The following is a 16,419-nucleotide window of genomic DNA, read 5'->3' as shown; positions in this document are numbered from 1 at the left end:
AATACATAAGTCATAATTTTATTGAAATAAAAATACCAGTTAAGTCTGTTGACTGACTGAACCAAACATCTGTTTGCTAAACACTTCCAAGTTTCATGCTATAGCAATTGTTGAAATATGTAATATAAAATCACTAGATCAAATAATGATCTTACACCATCCAACGAGAACCTTGATCGCTGTGTCAGATAATCATGTATATCCAAGAGATGCCTTCCACTGTCAACAAAGGAGGACTCGGGTTATCCCTAACAGTACACTGCATGTGCATTCATAGCAAACCTACATTGCAATGGATGTTGAAATGGAAACAATGTGCCCTCTTAAATGTGACTAACTCCTTAGCTTTGCTCTGCCTGTCTAATTTCCAACACCTGATTGGCTCAGTTGAAGAGGATGTGCTTGTGTTTGGTGTTGGGGATCTGCTCTCTGCTTTTCAGTCTCCTGACAGCCTCCCGCATGTGCTTGGGCTGCAGGGGAGGTGTGTCACCCCACTTCTCGCACACATCCAGAGCTGCAGGGTCAAACAGAGGTACGTCAGGGGTACAACATAACATGACAAAATCAAGAATTAATGTCTGGTCAACTCAAAATGTCGTCAGTCATTACCTTCCTCAACTATTTCTCCTGCAAAGACTTTGGAAATGCCAGACATGGCTATAACCACATTTTGAGAAACCGAGGATCCTGTGATGGACTGTATCAGCTGTATGAACCAAGGAATGACAAATGTTAAAATGTTTAAGTAGAAGAGATTGTATTTCAAAATATAATACTGAGTAAAATCATAGGCAACAGCTTAGAAAGCAAATGGAAATACTAATTTCTGTAGAAACCTGAAGGAGGGCCTAATTTCTAAACCCAGCCCTGCATTGGAGTTATGATAGATAATGGCAATCTTATGTCATGTATCTAAACTAAACAAAATGTCCAAATGTTTCCATTAGTTGCTAAGGATGTGTGTAGGTGAAACAGAAATACACAGGCGCACCCAAAGGTCTTACCCTCTTGATGGCAGCTTTGGGGAAGGCTGAGCGTCTGTACATCTCATAGCGGTTAAGCTGCTCCTCGGAAAAGGACGAGACCAAAACCCTGGACATGACGAGTGGGAAACGTGTATGCTGTATGAATGTTTATGACAAATTGTTGTCTTTGTGCAAATGTAGTTACCACACAAAAGCATTGTTAATACAATATACGCTATATGAATCTTACTGCATCTTCTGTATCTCATCCTCGTCAACCTTTTGGCGCTTCTCCTTTTTTTTCTCAGGCTCCACTTTCAGCTTTTTAGAAACAGGCTGACCTGAGGTTCCTTCATCATCATCATCATCATCATCTCCAGCCACAGAATCCTTCAGCAGGCCATGCAAAATAGGCAAAGGATTGAGTATGTGGGATGTATTGTGAGGGGATTTTCTGTAAATTGCATATATAATCACACGCTTTATGAATATCGATATGCATGCATAATCACTCGCTTTATGAAATATATTAATGTGCAATCCAGACACACAAACAATGGGTTCTTGAATTATGTAATCCACCCACACACACAGACAATGAGCTCTCAGAGAGTGTATGATCATCATGATGTGTGTATCTTGTCCTGAGAGCCGTCCTGAGTGGGCTCCTCAATAGAGCATCATCCTGTATCCAGACATTTATGACCCTGAAATGTATGGCCTTTTTGAGTTCACTGGAAGAGTGACCTAAATATGAACCATGAGGTCATGAGTTACTGGTTTTAATCAAGGACACTCAGGAAGAGACAGAGAACAAGAGGTGAACCCCGCCCTAGGGGACTCCCAAAAAGGATGGTCGGAAGGATGGTCGGGTGGCGTGATGTGTAAAAGGATGGTCGGGTGGCGTGATGTGTAAAAGGATGGTCGGGTGGCGTGATGTGTAAAAGGATGGTCGGGTGGCGTGATGTGTAAAAGGATGGTCGGGTGGCGTGATGTGTAAAAGGATGGTCGGGTGGCGTGATGTGTAAAAGGATGGTCGGGTGGCGTGATGTGTAAAGGTTTTGTATAAAAAGCAATGGGCCGGACTTAGAACTAAGGGTGTATCTGCAGAAGGACCTGGCTTTGATGTCTGTCATTGTTTTATGGTTTTCACTTACTGGTGAGCTCTGTTCAAATGTGCTTGTAGGGTTCAATGTTGTTCATTTAATAATTATGTTTTAAAGAAGATCGTTAGCTTAACAGCAATCAGCGCAGATTCTTCTCCACTCACAATTATAGTCGATCAGCGTACAAAAACTGGAAAAACTAATGTTGAATATTACATTTAGAAAAAAAAGAGGGGATTTAGATGGCACAATGTTTCACTAAGATATTCAGTGTCTTTTGTAATTTGATTGAAATTGAGAGAACGGTGTCGAATATTTGCGACATTTTGCGTGCCCCCATCTGCCAATGCTCGTTTGGAGACGATCATGTGTCTTAGTAACGCTAATGGAAGATCGGGAGGATGCTGCGTTTTCATTTTACAATTGAATACAGTGCCTTCTGTTGCCAACCGAAATTCAGCAATTTAGGATGTGATTTGTATAAAGTGATCACTGCTATTACTGCACACATTGACATTTTCTTATATTACTATGGAAAACTAAGTAGTAGTAGTATGGATTGGGCTGAAGTGAAAAATAAATTACAAAAAGTAACATGAGCACTAAAATTCCACATTCTGCACAAGCATGCTCCACCAAAATTTTCCAGTTGAGTTTTAACTTAAAACACTAGCCATGTTGGCCTATTTTACTTAAACTTAATGTAGCTTAGGCAGATTGCTTAGAATTGAAACCTTAAACAACCTAATTCATACTCTTAGATGTGCTCCCACAAAAAGTCATTTCTACTGTCTCCAATGTAGGCCTAATACATTCTATTCTACAAACAGTAAGCATTATGCAATTTCAGTACCTTTGTAAATAGGTGCCATTTTGTTTGAGGTACTTATCTGAAAAACATTGTTTGGGCAAACTTTATCAATAGATGTGAAATTGTGTCAATGGGCTATTAGGTGCCAGAGGAGTTATCATAATGGGGTTTTTATGTTAATTAAGGTTTTTCTTGTGAGTAGACATGTATGGACCAAATTAATGACTTTAAGGGAACAGGGTAAGGGGCGTGACTTTGCAAAGTTACATTGGCCTGTTACAGCACAATCATCTGGTCAATCAGTGTAACTTTGTAAATGCCTGATCCTTATCCCTATTAGGGATATATTTAAATGTGGTGACACTGGAACAAATTTACAAAAGGCATATATCTAACAGTACATTGATCATTATCCCTCTGAAGATTAGAATTAGACCTTTTGAGAAGGCTGGAATCCTAAGCAACCTGCCAAGATATTGCTGGAAGTAGAATAGACAGGAATAGCTACTGTAAGTGAAAACTGTGACCTGGGAAATCTTGGTAAAGAATATACATGTTTTACAATTCACCCATGCATTTATAGGTTTGTGATATTAAATTCAACTTCCAAGTACAGTAAAATGAAATGCAGTTAGCATCTAACCAGAAGTGCAAATAGAAGAGGGGAGAAAGGTATTAAGTATAATGTATGTTGCAAGTGGGATGTATAGATGTGCAATGAAGGCAAATGCAAATACCAATAGCAATTCTAAATGTGCAATCATGCAAAATAAAGGTGCATGTGCAACTGAAACGCAGGGACGGCAGAATACCTGTTTGTGTTCGTGTTTTAGTGATTGTGATGAGGGATCTTTTGATTCAGCGTCTGCATCCGGCACGGGCGCTTCTTCAGAGTCTTCGGTTTTTGGACTTTTTCCAGCAGCCAATTTATCAGAGTTGGAATCAGTCTTAATCCGAGCCGGGTCTGCCATAGCTCATTCGAAATCTTAGCAGGCCAATTGGTTGCACATTTGCTATCTACCAGTAAATTAACAACTTCCCTGCTAGATATGCTTACTTCACTAGCCTCGTAGAAATCTGTCTACCTCAGTAAGTGATCGTTAAAAGCGCAAAAGACGCAAGTATTGAAGCAGGAAAATAATAAACATTAGCAACCGGAAAATGGTGATGATATTCACTTCCTATTTCCGATTTAAACCGAGGCCGTGTCAGAGATTTTTACTGAAAGGAGGTGCAACACTACGTGACTTCCGGAAAGAACCGAGGCTGATGTTTTGCAGTCAAAGATAGTAATGAAAACATTTCTTTGTTGTTAATTACCTGGCATGAATGAAAAACCTACATTCTAGACAATGTTATGGGTAGCTAAAACTGACATTAGTACAATGTGAATTTCTCACTAACTATATATCGTATGAATGCCTTTGAGTTGAAGGTTCGCACATGCGCAGTTTAGCAAGACAATCTAGTTAAACCAGAGATTGATAGGGTTCCCCGTATTTAGTAGAAAATCTCTGGTTAAACCGGATTAAGCTTGCTAACGTTGCCATGACACCCTATACAGGTGTGATCAGGTATTTATCGGGGATTTCACTTTCTGCTTATCTCAGCCCACCCTGATTTCTGAGCTTCGGGTTCGGAAAGTTTAACATTCATTTTTATCATGGAGAAATTAATAATAGTACATCGCTGATTATTAGTGATGAATCATTAACACAAAATGCTAGGCTATATGGAGAAAAGGACCAACCTTCATTTTAGTGGTTGCTAATCTTTTTAATGCATGTTTCACCACATATTTGTATCACCATATAATTGAGGCAGGTAGTCAATACTACAGTTGTACCTTCTTACAAAATATATTCATGACTGAACCAGTTGACCTACAAGCTAGTAGCTAACGTTCCCCAATTATTGGCCGCCTTACTGCAGTGCTCAAAAAATTAAGGGAACACGTAATCATCACAGTATAACACCAAGTCAATTAAACTTCAGGAATCTCAATCTGTCCATTTAGGAAGCATAAGCTATTGTGAATCAGTGTCACCTGTTTTGGCGCAAATGAAAGTGACAACAGCTACACTGGAGAGGCAACAGCAAGACAACCCCCACAAAGGGAATCGTTTTGCAAGTGGTGGCCACTGACAATTGCTCTCTCCTTATCCTTCCTGACTGATTCTTCTCTAGTTTTGCGTTTTGCTAGTGTCCTTGTCATTACTGGTAGCATGAGGCGGTACCTGCAGCCCATTCAGTTTGCACAGGTAGTTCAGCATCTCCAGGATGGCACGTCTGTATGTGCTGTCGCAAGATGGTTTGCTGAGGTAACGTTTTTATGTCGCTAATAATCACTAAACATTGACGACTTGATCAAATCATTACTTTTTACAAGAAGATATGTTTCACAACTGCTGTTGTAGTTAATAAATGGTTCTACGCTAACTACCTTTGCTACTATCAGTGGATTCTTATAGAACACAGAAAATCATAGGATGTTTATGAGAGCCAAAGATTGAAATGTGTCATTCAAATGCTTATCTAATTAAGCCGGTCTGTTTCTTTTCATCTTGATTGATCAACCAGGACTTATTCTCCAAGATACGAGCTAGAAGACTTTCCCCAGCCTACTAACAATAACTACTGGTAAATCCCAAATGAACTCTTCCTTCCTCCATTTGCACAGTAATGTGCCCTTCCATAATTTCTATACGTCTCCCAAAGTGGATGGACTGAAAATTGTCCAGGGTGTCCGAACTAATTAGACCCTCCAGTGGAGCCTTCCATTTGGCCTCCGCCCGGGGCCCTCCATGGGCTTTCATGCATTCCTTGCCGCTCTTTTAAAATTCAGAATTGGAGCTTTGTGAGCAACACATGATACTGGAAGGCTGTCTGAGCTAGTTGGTAGGGGTTGAGGGGGTGGTTTGGGATTCACAGTACTAGCTTGTAAATGGAAAAGAAACTGGTGTATTCAAGCACTTAAAAATGACTGCAGGTGACTGTCAATAAATAATCTGCATCCTATACGCAGTAGGTGTGTTCAAAATATTTCATGGAGACAAAACGTTTTTCGGAATTTTGCAGGTAATCTTTGCAAAAACCATGTGATCAAAGATTTTGATTGAACCTTCTAGTTTTTCATCAACTTAAGCATGTGGAACTTAACTGCCACGTGGTGCAATTGAGTGCATCACAAATAACAACTCATTATTATTTGTAGATAAGTTACTCAAATGTACACATGATACATTGTGGTTTTATAGCCTTTCTGGGTTTTCTGTTGTTTTTCATAGAGAAGGGTAAAGGCCTCAAGTAGCCAAAGGGTAGTTTCAGTAATTTGCCATTAAAGGCATCTGCCATTTTAATGTAGTTATGGGTAAGACTTTAAAATCTATCTTTCCTGATGACCTTGGAAACTGTTTGGGACTTGGAGTTATGTCAAGCCGTTTCAGTGGGAAGCATGATTCAGTTCAAACAATGGAGGAAATCCAATGGAAAGAAAGGGATGGAGCAGCCACAACCTCTGAAAGGAAAGAAGGGGATGGATCAGCCACAACATCTAACAGCCCACCTTCAACCTCACTAGCCAATTCCTAGCCTGGAACTTCCAGGGAAACACAACATAGAAAAATATGGAGGTGGGAGGTTAAGGCATGGGATGGAATAAGACTGAGAACACAGCAGAGTGCCAGAGAGTGAAGTAATTAATTGCCTATGTAACTACTCCACCCATTCCAAAACACTGTACATATCTAATAATATAACATTTGAATTGACTGTTTCCTTTGAAACGTTTGGATTTAGTATAGTTTATTAGGATCCCTACTTTCCATTGTATAAGGAAGCAGCTACTATTTCTGGGTCAATACAAGATAGCCTATTAAACACAGTATTGAACAGTGATAGACTAGACAGCATACAATTGATAATATTACTTAAAAATACATCTATACATATACTGTTTTAAATTAAAATATATACTATTATATACTATTTTAAATAAAAATAGTATTTATGTCATAAAAATATGATTTACTCACCAGGGAGGGAGAGAAAGGGGGCAATAATCAACAGTGATTAATGCATGACCAGTGTACCATTATGTAATTGGTCTACCGAGTGCAGTGCATTTGTGTTATATTTTGTATTTTGTTTGTATGTAGACTATACTGTGTGAATTTGTACAAGTAACCAAGTTGTTGTTCTGTTTTAAAACATTTTTTCGTGAAATAACAACTAAATACAATAACCACCAAAATGGGAGACTTAATTTTTTTTCCAAACGATTCATACTGATCGTTTGGACTGGGCGTTCCTCGTCTATTACGCGCTGCAGTCTGGCAATAGGATAGTTTCGAGGAAGTGACGCGTGCTTGAGACTGGGCCGGGCGGAGGAAGTTTGCTCTGTGGTGCTGAACGAAACTTTTCCCTGGAGCGACAGTGGGGGATCAGAAATACTGAAAAATTGTCCCGCTAGAGCATCAGATCCAGCCGCGGAGGGAATTCTGTTTTCACGGCGTTGAAAGACCAAGCATCTACGATTGTGAAATTGCCTGAGAACATCAAAAGGATTTTTCCCCCTACGTTCTAACCCCCGCTTTCCCCAATCCTGTTACCCCTTCTTGATCCGAGATGGGGAAGGAGCAGGAACTTCTAGAGGCGGCGCGTACAGGAAATCTTGCCGCCGTGGAAAAGCTTCTCTCTGGCAAACGACAGTCGTCTGGAAGTGGCAGTGGATCATCGGGGGCTGGTGGAAGCAGCAATAGCAGTGGTCACAATGCTTCTCACCCGCTTTCCAGCCTTCTCAGGTAGGGGAGATCATTGGATGAATGGGATGCCGGACGCGGTTTGACCCAAACATGAACGGTCGGTTTTCAAAAAGCGCGTTGTAAACGGTAAAGCCTCATTCAGTAAACACCCACCCATTATCAATCAGTTTATTTTATTTCGGTTGCAATCACAGCAGAAGCTATTCATTTTCTAGTTTGCATCCAAGCTGTGGAACCTTCTCTAGCCTCGCCATGTTTAATAACACATTAACGTAGCCAAGCACGCGCAATGGTTTACCTCTTTGTTACAGTAGATGATCGTCAATGAAAAATAAATAAATAGATTGCTACATGTTATAGAATCCATGATATATATTCAGTGGGATTACATGTTGTCGTATTAAAAACGCATTTGCTCATATAGTTAGCTAACTATGGTTTTGGTTTGTCTCGGTATTTTACAACAATGCTGTAGTCTATAAACGCCCAAACACAATGCATAGTTCCATTAATATTATGCGAATACATACATTATATTTGTCAGGATGAAATGGATTCATATAAATCACGAAAAATACAATGAAACACGATCCGTGAGTGAAATGGGTCATTTTTCCCCTGCATTGTTTCATGCCCTTTTTGAGCTTGTCTCTACTAGCAAGTGGGTGGAATGCAGTTTATGTCGCGGCTTGGGCAGTTGCATGTTTTTTGTTTTTTTTTACTTAATCGTGTAGGTAGAAGTAAATTTTCACGGGAGTCCATCATGCTCAAGGTTGTTTGTCTAATGGGATTGCATAGGCCTAGAATGCCCTAAGAGCCCTTGAGTGGTGGCACTGTCAGAAAGACTCATTCTGTTGATGTTTTCAGTCCCTTCCAGGTAAGGGTTGAGTGGGAAATCGAAAACAACAGAAACACCCTGACCAAAACCTAGGCTAACTCGAGGCCTGAGGCTTTGACCTTTCCACTGGGCTGGGAGATACATTGCCCTGGCACCTGTGGTACCCTTTTTATTGTGTGCTCATACCTTACAGTGCTTTAAACATGCAATGTTAATTCTTGAGTAGGCTACTTGGGAGTCAAGAAAAGCTGTGGCAGCTCATCCAGAATATCTCATCCAAAATGTCTTTAATTATTTGTCTGATCTTTAAACAAAACAATCTGGAGTTTGTGAATCTTCTGTTCCTGTGCAAATCATACTCTGCACGTGTTCATTATCTAGACAACAGAATACAGGTTAGCTAATAATCACAGTATTGTACCTATGCGTTATATAACTGATTATAAAAACAGAACATCACTGTAAGACAAAACACCAATGCAATCAATCGTTGCATGAATAATGGTTGAAGGTTTTTTGATGAAACATCCATGCTTCTTAATTCTGCATGAATTGATCTGGCTGTGCATTTCAGTGTTCTTGAGTTAGGTGTTGTTTTAATTATGCAGATTTTCTGAATGACGTACAGTACAAATGAGAGCAGATGGTGGTAACAAACTGTAGCTGAATACCCTAACTGTGTATTTTGCCAAGTGGTGCGCGCTGTAAAACCTGATTCACACATGCGCAGAAGATTCCGGACGCTCCCAAAGAAGTTGGATACGTAGCTTCTCTGAACGAGAAAAGGTCTGTATTCTGGTCACTTAATAAAGCACCGCTATAACTGCGCCAAATATGTAATGTGAAGACCTTATGTGATTGGTCAAAACACCAGTCAAAAGCCCTGTCAATCAAACTCATATGAGCCTTGTCAGGATGTCTGCGCCTTGTGGCTGAGTGTTTGCTAAAAGCTCCAAGGTGATGCATCACTGTGCTACTCATTCCAGGCTATAAGGACTGTACTCTAGCTAATTACATTAAACCCTCTTAATTGGAAATCCAATTCGGGGATGTCATGATGCAGTCAAGGCTGCCTCCATCCATGCCTGTCTGTTACTGATATGTGGTCAGACATGGATTAAAGATCCAGTAGGATCGTCAGGTCTGGCTCTCTTAATCAATGGCTGGCACCATCTTCCTAGAAAAAGATTGGAAACTTGTAACTAAACCAATGGTCTAGCTAAAGCCTAGAAAGTACTCGTAGACAACAGGCTGCAGATCACTTAATGATCACAGTATTGTACAGTACAGAGGCCTAGCAGGGCTGTGTATAATGTAGCGGTAAGAGAAAAACACCACCACATTCAGTCACGCACAAATGTTCATTCTTCATGGTTTTACTGGTGAAACATCATTTAGCTTACATTTTTGATCACAAGTACTTTCAATGTATTAATATTTTGTGTGTTTCTATGTTCTTGTGTTAGGTGTTGTTTTGAAGGAGCATACAGTGTGGTTTTGAACGATTAACAGTGAAAACCAAATTTGTTAACACAGATTGTGTTAACATACTAAAATGCATCCTGTTTGTTTTGTCGTGTTGCGGGCTGTTCAGCATCATCGGCACATTCACAGAAGCTTCCGGAGGCTTCCTAAAAATCTCCAATCTGCATCTGTTAGAATATACTATTAACATTGCCTCTAAGTATATGTGAGCTATACAGAACTATTGATGTGTGTTTACCACAAAGTGTCCCTAAGGGGATGTTTGCTATTGAATGTGACATTTCATTTAGAGCACGTAATGAAATGTCAATACTTTTACGGGCATCAATGTGAACTACCACAGTGATTAAGATGTCTGTTTGGGCATGGTTGGCCTGTTGGGTGTTCACTGTGCTGTTTACTCAACGTATTTTCATGCTGGAAAAGCACTGTCCTATTGGCCTTGGTCCAAATCTGTGCGTATTAAAATTTCATGCTGTGCTACTTTTTTCCCTGTGAAATGTGGTTGTTGATGTAGTAAATTGACATGAGGTGTTATTTCCATACTATTCCAGGTTGTTGTCATAATGACATCTGTTATAGCAGGTGGTTAGCTTTCTTTGCTAAATGCAGTGGTATTGTTTTTTATCGTCACAGTTACCAGGCTTTGGTGAAGGTGTGTAGTGTTTGTGCCAAATTATTCACTGTTCTTACTGAGGAATGGAGAACATGTTGAAACTTGTGATGTTTTTCGTAATCCAACAGGAGCATAGCTCTGCTCTACGTCAGGTTTACACTTCTCGAATGCCTGAGCGGCAGATCAGATCTGTCATGTTCAGATGCCCCACATGTGCTTTCTGTTATACTGAAACAGAACAAGAATTGGCACTGGATTGGCACAAAAATAATATTGTTTCAGACTGAACAGCATCAAAGTAAGGCTTAATATGGATGCTGTTTGCCAGGGTTGGGTTCAATGACCTTTCACTGCCAATGTCAGAAGAAGCAGATAGTGTGCTGTTCAGTATAAATTAACTTCCTCCATTCACTTTTACTTAAATAGAGTTTATCTTTGTTAAACATTTGGTGAAACAAATGAAACCGGAATGTTGTACATTAACTGCAAACTAATACTGGCTGTCTCAAAGGCTTCATGACCTGTCTCGATCCTGGAAGTCCACAGGAAGAGCTATTTTCGGGCACTTCCTGTCTTGGGTTGTCCAAACAGCTGCTGTGGCTGGGCCATGGTAAGCCGAGTCCATGGAAGGCCAGGGAGAGAGACAGAGGGATGGAAGGAGAGTGATGTCAAGACAAGAGGAGAGAGCCTGGGCTGCCCACTGAGGAGAAATTAACAGAGGAATGCAGAGGAATGCACTGTCTGAACTGACACTAAGAGAAGAGAAGGGATGAAGATGAAGGGATGTGTGTTCTCTCCTGTATTCACAGCAAGCACCTTTGTTCCAATGACACAGCATAGAGACAATTGCTTTTTATATAACATCAGTCATCAAGGATAAGTCTAGATTGTTGGGATACTAAATAATCCACTAAAGAAAGAATAGCTGTCAGAGCTACAAGATTTCTAATGCATTCTCTGTTCCATACTCTTTAGTTCCTCGGTCAGACAAGTAGTAAAATAGTTTTGGGTGATTCTATATAGCTAGATCAGGATGGGATTAAAGCCCCATACCGGTGTCTTTCAGATCAAGTTAGCATACCCATACTTTTGTATTACAATTTCAGTAGTTTGTCAAAGTGTGATATATTAAGCCTTGATGTGGTGTATCAGAACATTGCATTTCTCTGGGAGGATGCTCTCGCAAGACCTCTCTCAGGAAACTGCACCATGAAAAACAAACTTGCTAAATGTTCCAATACATCCAACTGGTACATGTTATGTTATCCATTAAACTGCTATATTATGGTTATTTAACACTGATATTGTTACACTGCCTTAACTAAACATGCTATGTGCTTCCACTGATAGTTGTTGGTTAGGGATTGACTTATCCACTACATTTTTAATTGTTATTAATTTTATCATTATAGTTTTGTAAAATTTTGTTCTTAGGAGAAAGTGGTGCCAAAGGTGAATTTAAGGTGTTTGACTTAAGTCCTTGCCATGGATCACCCTCAATGTTGGTCTTATTTAGCTTGAATCGGCATGAACATTTTTCTAAAAGAAAATGTAGGCAATATTGAGGCTGCAGATGTCTGATCCAAGCTAACCACAGAGGAAGGAAATGGGATAGGAGAAGTGTGTGCCATCTTTGGTCAGGCTGGCTAATTTCTGGAGCTGTCTTCTAGTAATGATTACAATAAGCCTCTAGCGACAACTGGGAAAGCCACAAGCATGTGAATTGTACTTCCTCTCAAAAGTTCTTGTATGTAGGGTTTTTAGTCACTCCATGCAAAGTTTGGACCACCCATGTCCTGGCCTTTGCTGTACTGATGTTTTGTCAGGATTTTGGGCACTTAGCATTTTGGGGAGATTCATAAAATGTACATTACTTGTTAGCTGCCAGATCAAGACACCGTATGGTTTGTGGTATATTTTAGCTTTAGCTAAAGACCAAAATAATGTGCAAACACTGTGACAAATTAGAATTTTCACACCTAGTTGAATGTATATTTGTGTGGCTAGCATTTTGGAACTGACTTTATACCACACTCTATTGCTCTGAAGGCATTAAATGTGTAGCGGTCTTAAAGGGGAATGACAATAATATAAGATTCATTAGATATAAGATTCAAAGTTCATAAATCACTTGAAGTAATTGTTGGACTGTTTCACTGCACTCAACTTGCTTACTCCAACAAGCCCTCTTCAGAGAAAATGTAAACTTAAAAACCTTCGACTGACATTCATCTCATAAAATGTATATACAGTATCTCACAAAAGTGAGTACACCCCTCACATTTATGTAAATATTTGATTATATCTTTTCATGTGACAACCCTGCTACAATGTAAAGTAGTGAGTGTACAGCTTGTATAACAGTGTAAATTTGCTGTACCCTCAAAATAACACAACTCACAGACATCATGGAGCTGGTGGTTGTTAGAGACCTTGCGCTGCTCCACCTTCCGTTTGAGGATGCCCCACAGATGGTCAACAGTCCATCACCTTTACCCTCAGCTTCTTTAGCAAGGCAGTGGTCATCTTGGAGTTGTGTTTGGGGCCGTTATCATGTTGGAATACTGCCCTGCGGCCCAGTCTCCGAATGGAGGGGATCATGCGCTGCTTCAGTATGTCACAGTACATGTTAGCATTCATGGTTCCGTCATTGAACTGTAGCACCCCAGTGCCGGCAGCACTCATGCAGCCCCAGGCCATGACACTCCCACCATCATGCTTGACTGTAGGCAAGACACACATGTCTTTGTACTCCTCACCTGGTTGGAGCCACACATGCTTGGGACCATCTGGACCAAATAAGATTATCTTGGTCTCATCAGACCAGAGGACATGTTTCCAGTAATCCATGTCCTTAGTGTGCTGTTTGCCGGCTTTCTTGTGCATCATCTTTAGAAGAGGCTTCTTTCTGGGGGTTCCTTCCTTCATGCACATCAATTTGATGCAGTGTCTGAGCACTGACAGGCTGACCCCCCACCCCTTCAACCTCTGCAGCAATTCTGGCAGCACTCATACGTCTATTTCCCAAAGACAACCTCTGGATTTGACGATGAGCATGGGAACTCAACTTCTTTGGTCGACCATGGCGAGGCCTATTCTAAGTGGAACCTGTCCTGTTAAACCGCTGTATGGTCTTGGACACCGTGTTGCAGCAATCTTCTTATAGCCTAGGCCATCTGTATGTAGAGCAAAATAAAAATTCTGATCCTCAGAGAGTTCTTTTCCATGAGGTGCCTTTTTGAACTTCATGACCAATATGAGGGAGTGTGAGAGCGATAACACCAACTTTAACAAATGCTCCCCATTCACACCTGAGACCTTGTAACACTAACGAGTCATATGACACTGGGGAGGGAAAATGGCTAATTGGGCCCAATTTGGACATTTTCACTTAGGGGTGTACTCACTTTTGTTGCCAGCGGTTTAGACATTAATGGATGTCTGTTGAGTCATTTTGGGGGGACAGCAAATTTACACTTATACAAGCTGTACACTCACTACTTTACATTGTAGCAAAGAGTCATTTCCTCAGTGTTGTCACATGAAAAGATATAATAGAATATTAGCAAAAATGGGAGCGGTGTACTCACTTCTGTGAGATACTGTTGCATGTACCAAAATTGATTGGGGTTTGCAGAGTTTTTGTTTTTGCTGTGATGGAAATACATTTTTCATGTAGATTATTTTTCAGAGCTATATAAAAATGCATTAGCACCCTGAGTGAGAGAGTTGTGTGCCTAGCAAGACTGTCCAGTAATTACTTCCAAGCGATTTTATGAATTCACACAGATCTTCGATATTTGTCATGATTCCCCTTTAACCACAGGCCTAAATCTTTTTGTCAACAGCAACATTTCCATATCTTACCAAGCACAATTGGCTTCTGTCTGATACGCCTACCTATTTTATCTTTCAGCATGACTGGTTGGGCCACTTTGTGCAATTGAGTGTTTGTGTCTGTCTCTGGGGGAGAGGCACTGAATCAGAGCAAAGGGTGTAGTAATGAGTATCACTCAGTAATGTCAGGCACTCCGGGGACTATGGTGTCCCTGAAGACCATACAGTTCTCTGCAGGAATTTGTTGCTATAAATTCCCTGCATGTTTGTTTCTGCGGTTTAATGTTAACAACAATGTAACACTTTTAGACCAGGCAAGTGTTGAACAAGGAAGAGAATGCTCATGAAATGGGTCTTGGCTTGCACCCAGGTAGTGTCGAAATCACTGCTTCCTAACTGTTTCCAGTAGCTAAGAGCAATGTTAGGAGTTGTCAAAAAGCGTGCATCGAGTGCCACTTTCAGGGGATGGAAGCATGACCTCTGAGCTGTTTTCAGATGTTTTTGAACTCGATCGTCATTGTAGCTGGGCAATTGAATGCCTCTGTTTTGGCATTCCTGGAGTATTTCAATTTGGGGTGACAATCTGAATGTGAGGCCATGTAAGGTTTACGGTCAACATGTTTGTCTTGTCAGTGAGGGTGGCAGTCTTTATTTACCCGTGATGAATTCCACAGATGTTTGTGTGGGGCAGGAGAGGCGGAGCAATGCTTCTCTGAAGAGGCCTCCTGGTCCTGTGTAGTTAATGGAGGTTAACAGTGCTTCTGCCGTGGTTGCACTGCTCAGTAGGTTTAGCCTGTTTCATTGGGACTGTCTACTGGCTCCACATCTTTTTAGAAGCTCTAAGCTAGGTCCCTTCATGAGAAAATCGAAACCGTTGCCTGGTTGGATTCACCATTGTGAGCTGGTTCTAAACAGAATAGAATTCCCTCATTCACTGATCACATTTTATTTTGATATACAGAAATGCCTTTTTACCAAAGTTTTATGTCTCGTGTTATTTCTACTGGCGAGAATGAGAAGGCAGAAATAGAAACTAATCTTGGCATGATAACTGTACAACAATAAATAATTAACTAAATACAAAGGGATTTCTCCTTTCCACTGTGGGCCTGGTATTTCACTAAAGAAATTGACACGTAATGAACTGTTGACAATGTGTTAGCATGACGCTTCTTTTACCCCTGAAAATGAAAATCTTCCCTGGCACTGGACAATAAAGTGTGTCCTTTGAAAAACAACAACACTGATAAATTTTGGCCCTTGTACAGTGTCTCTCAAAAGTATTCAAATTTTCTACATTTTATTCTGTTCCAACATGAAATCAAGTTTAAGTCTGTTTGAATTAGTCTCTACCTGCTTTGCACATCTGGACACAGTCATTTTTGCCCATTCTTCCTTAAAACATTTCTCGTGCTCTGTCTGGTTGAATGTGGGCCATTGGAATATAAAACATTTCTTATCTTTCCACGTATTCTGAATTAGATTGAGGTACAGGCTGTGACTGGGTCACTCCAGGAAATTGACCTTTTTGTTTCAAAGCCACTTCAGTGTGGCTTTGGCTCTGTGCTTGCGGTCATTGTCCAGCTGTAAGACAAATCTTCCCCCAATTACCTTTTTATAAAGCTCCTGGGCTATTATTGCAGTATGTACAGTGTCTCCCAGGTCTGCCGTGGAAGACTGTAAATTCTTTAGAGTAACCATAGACCTTACTGTCTTCCCTGACTAATGCCTTTTTCATCCGCATAGTCAGTTTTTGAGGATGCCATGTTCTAGGCAGATTCACAGTTGTACCATATTCTATATTTTTCTTAATAATGGATCTTACGGTGCTGAGGGTGATATTCAATGCCTTGTTAATGTTCTTATATCCTACCCCTGACTGGTGCTATTGAAAAACCTTAGTCTGGATTTCCTTGGGTTTTAAGAGTCACTGTATGTGGTGTGACTTATTTGTGTTGGTAACAAGGTCTAAAGATAATGTCTCCGGCCCCAGACATT

General features: G+C 40.5%; 2 protein-coding genes across 12 annotated transcripts in view; one reads left to right on the top strand and one right to left on the bottom strand.

The window, feature by feature from the left end:
• Positions 1 to 4: 4 nt before the first annotated feature.
• Positions 5 to 4,085, bottom strand: taf11 (TAF11 RNA polymerase II, TATA box binding protein (TBP)-associated factor). Of its 2 annotated transcripts, XM_020051986.2 has the most exons (6): positions 3,695 to 4,085; positions 1,216 to 1,355; positions 1,005 to 1,092; positions 610 to 706; positions 375 to 514; positions 5 to 219 (listed from the first exon to the last, which is right to left on the bottom strand). In XM_020051986.2, the coding sequence occupies exons 1-5, from the start codon at positions 3,851 to 3,853 to the stop codon at positions 384 to 386; spliced, it is 615 nt and encodes a 204-aa protein (XP_019907545.1). In that variant the 5' UTR covers positions 3,854 to 4,085; the 3' UTR covers positions 5 to 219; positions 375 to 383. The 2 variants fall into 2 exon arrangements, with proteins under 2 accessions (XP_019907545.1, XP_034152028.1); XM_034296137.1 differs by having other exon boundaries at positions 5 to 514.
• Positions 4,086 to 7,247: 3,162 nt separating this feature from the next.
• The window catches only part of LOC105022753 (ankyrin repeat and SAM domain-containing protein 1A), an 82,388-nt gene continuing 73,216 nt past the window's right edge, over positions 7,248 to 16,419 (top strand). For all 10 annotated transcript variants that reach the window (XM_013136466.3, XM_013136464.3, XM_013136463.3 and 7 more), the window contains exon 1: positions 7,248 to 7,684. In XM_013136466.3, coding sequence (XP_012991920.1) covers positions 7,509 to 7,684 — 176 coding nt within the window. In that variant the 5' untranslated portion in view covers positions 7,248 to 7,508. The remainder of the gene's footprint in view (positions 7,685 to 16,419) is intronic.

This window comes from Esox lucius, chromosome 12 (genome assembly GCF_011004845.1).
Source record: "Esox lucius isolate fEsoLuc1 chromosome 12, fEsoLuc1.pri, whole genome shotgun sequence".
NCBI lineage: Eukaryota > Metazoa > Chordata > Actinopteri > Esociformes > Esocidae > Esox > Esox lucius.
This window is presented reverse-complemented; position numbering and strand designations above follow the sequence as displayed.

Excerpts from the sequence above, each read along its gene's own strand:
- taf11 (XM_034296137.1), bottom strand. The coding sequence starts at position 3,853 with ATGGCAGACCCGGCTCGGATTAAGACTGATTCCAACTCTGATAAATTG. Across the intron at positions 1,356-3,694 it reads TAAAACACGAACACAAACAG|GATTCTGTGGCTGGAGATGA; the intron begins GTATTCTGCCGT and ends GGCCTGCTGAAG. Across the intron at positions 707-1,004 it reads CCAAAGCTGCCATCAAGAGG|CTGATACAGTCCATCACAGG; the intron begins GTAAGACCTTTG and ends TGGTTCATACAG.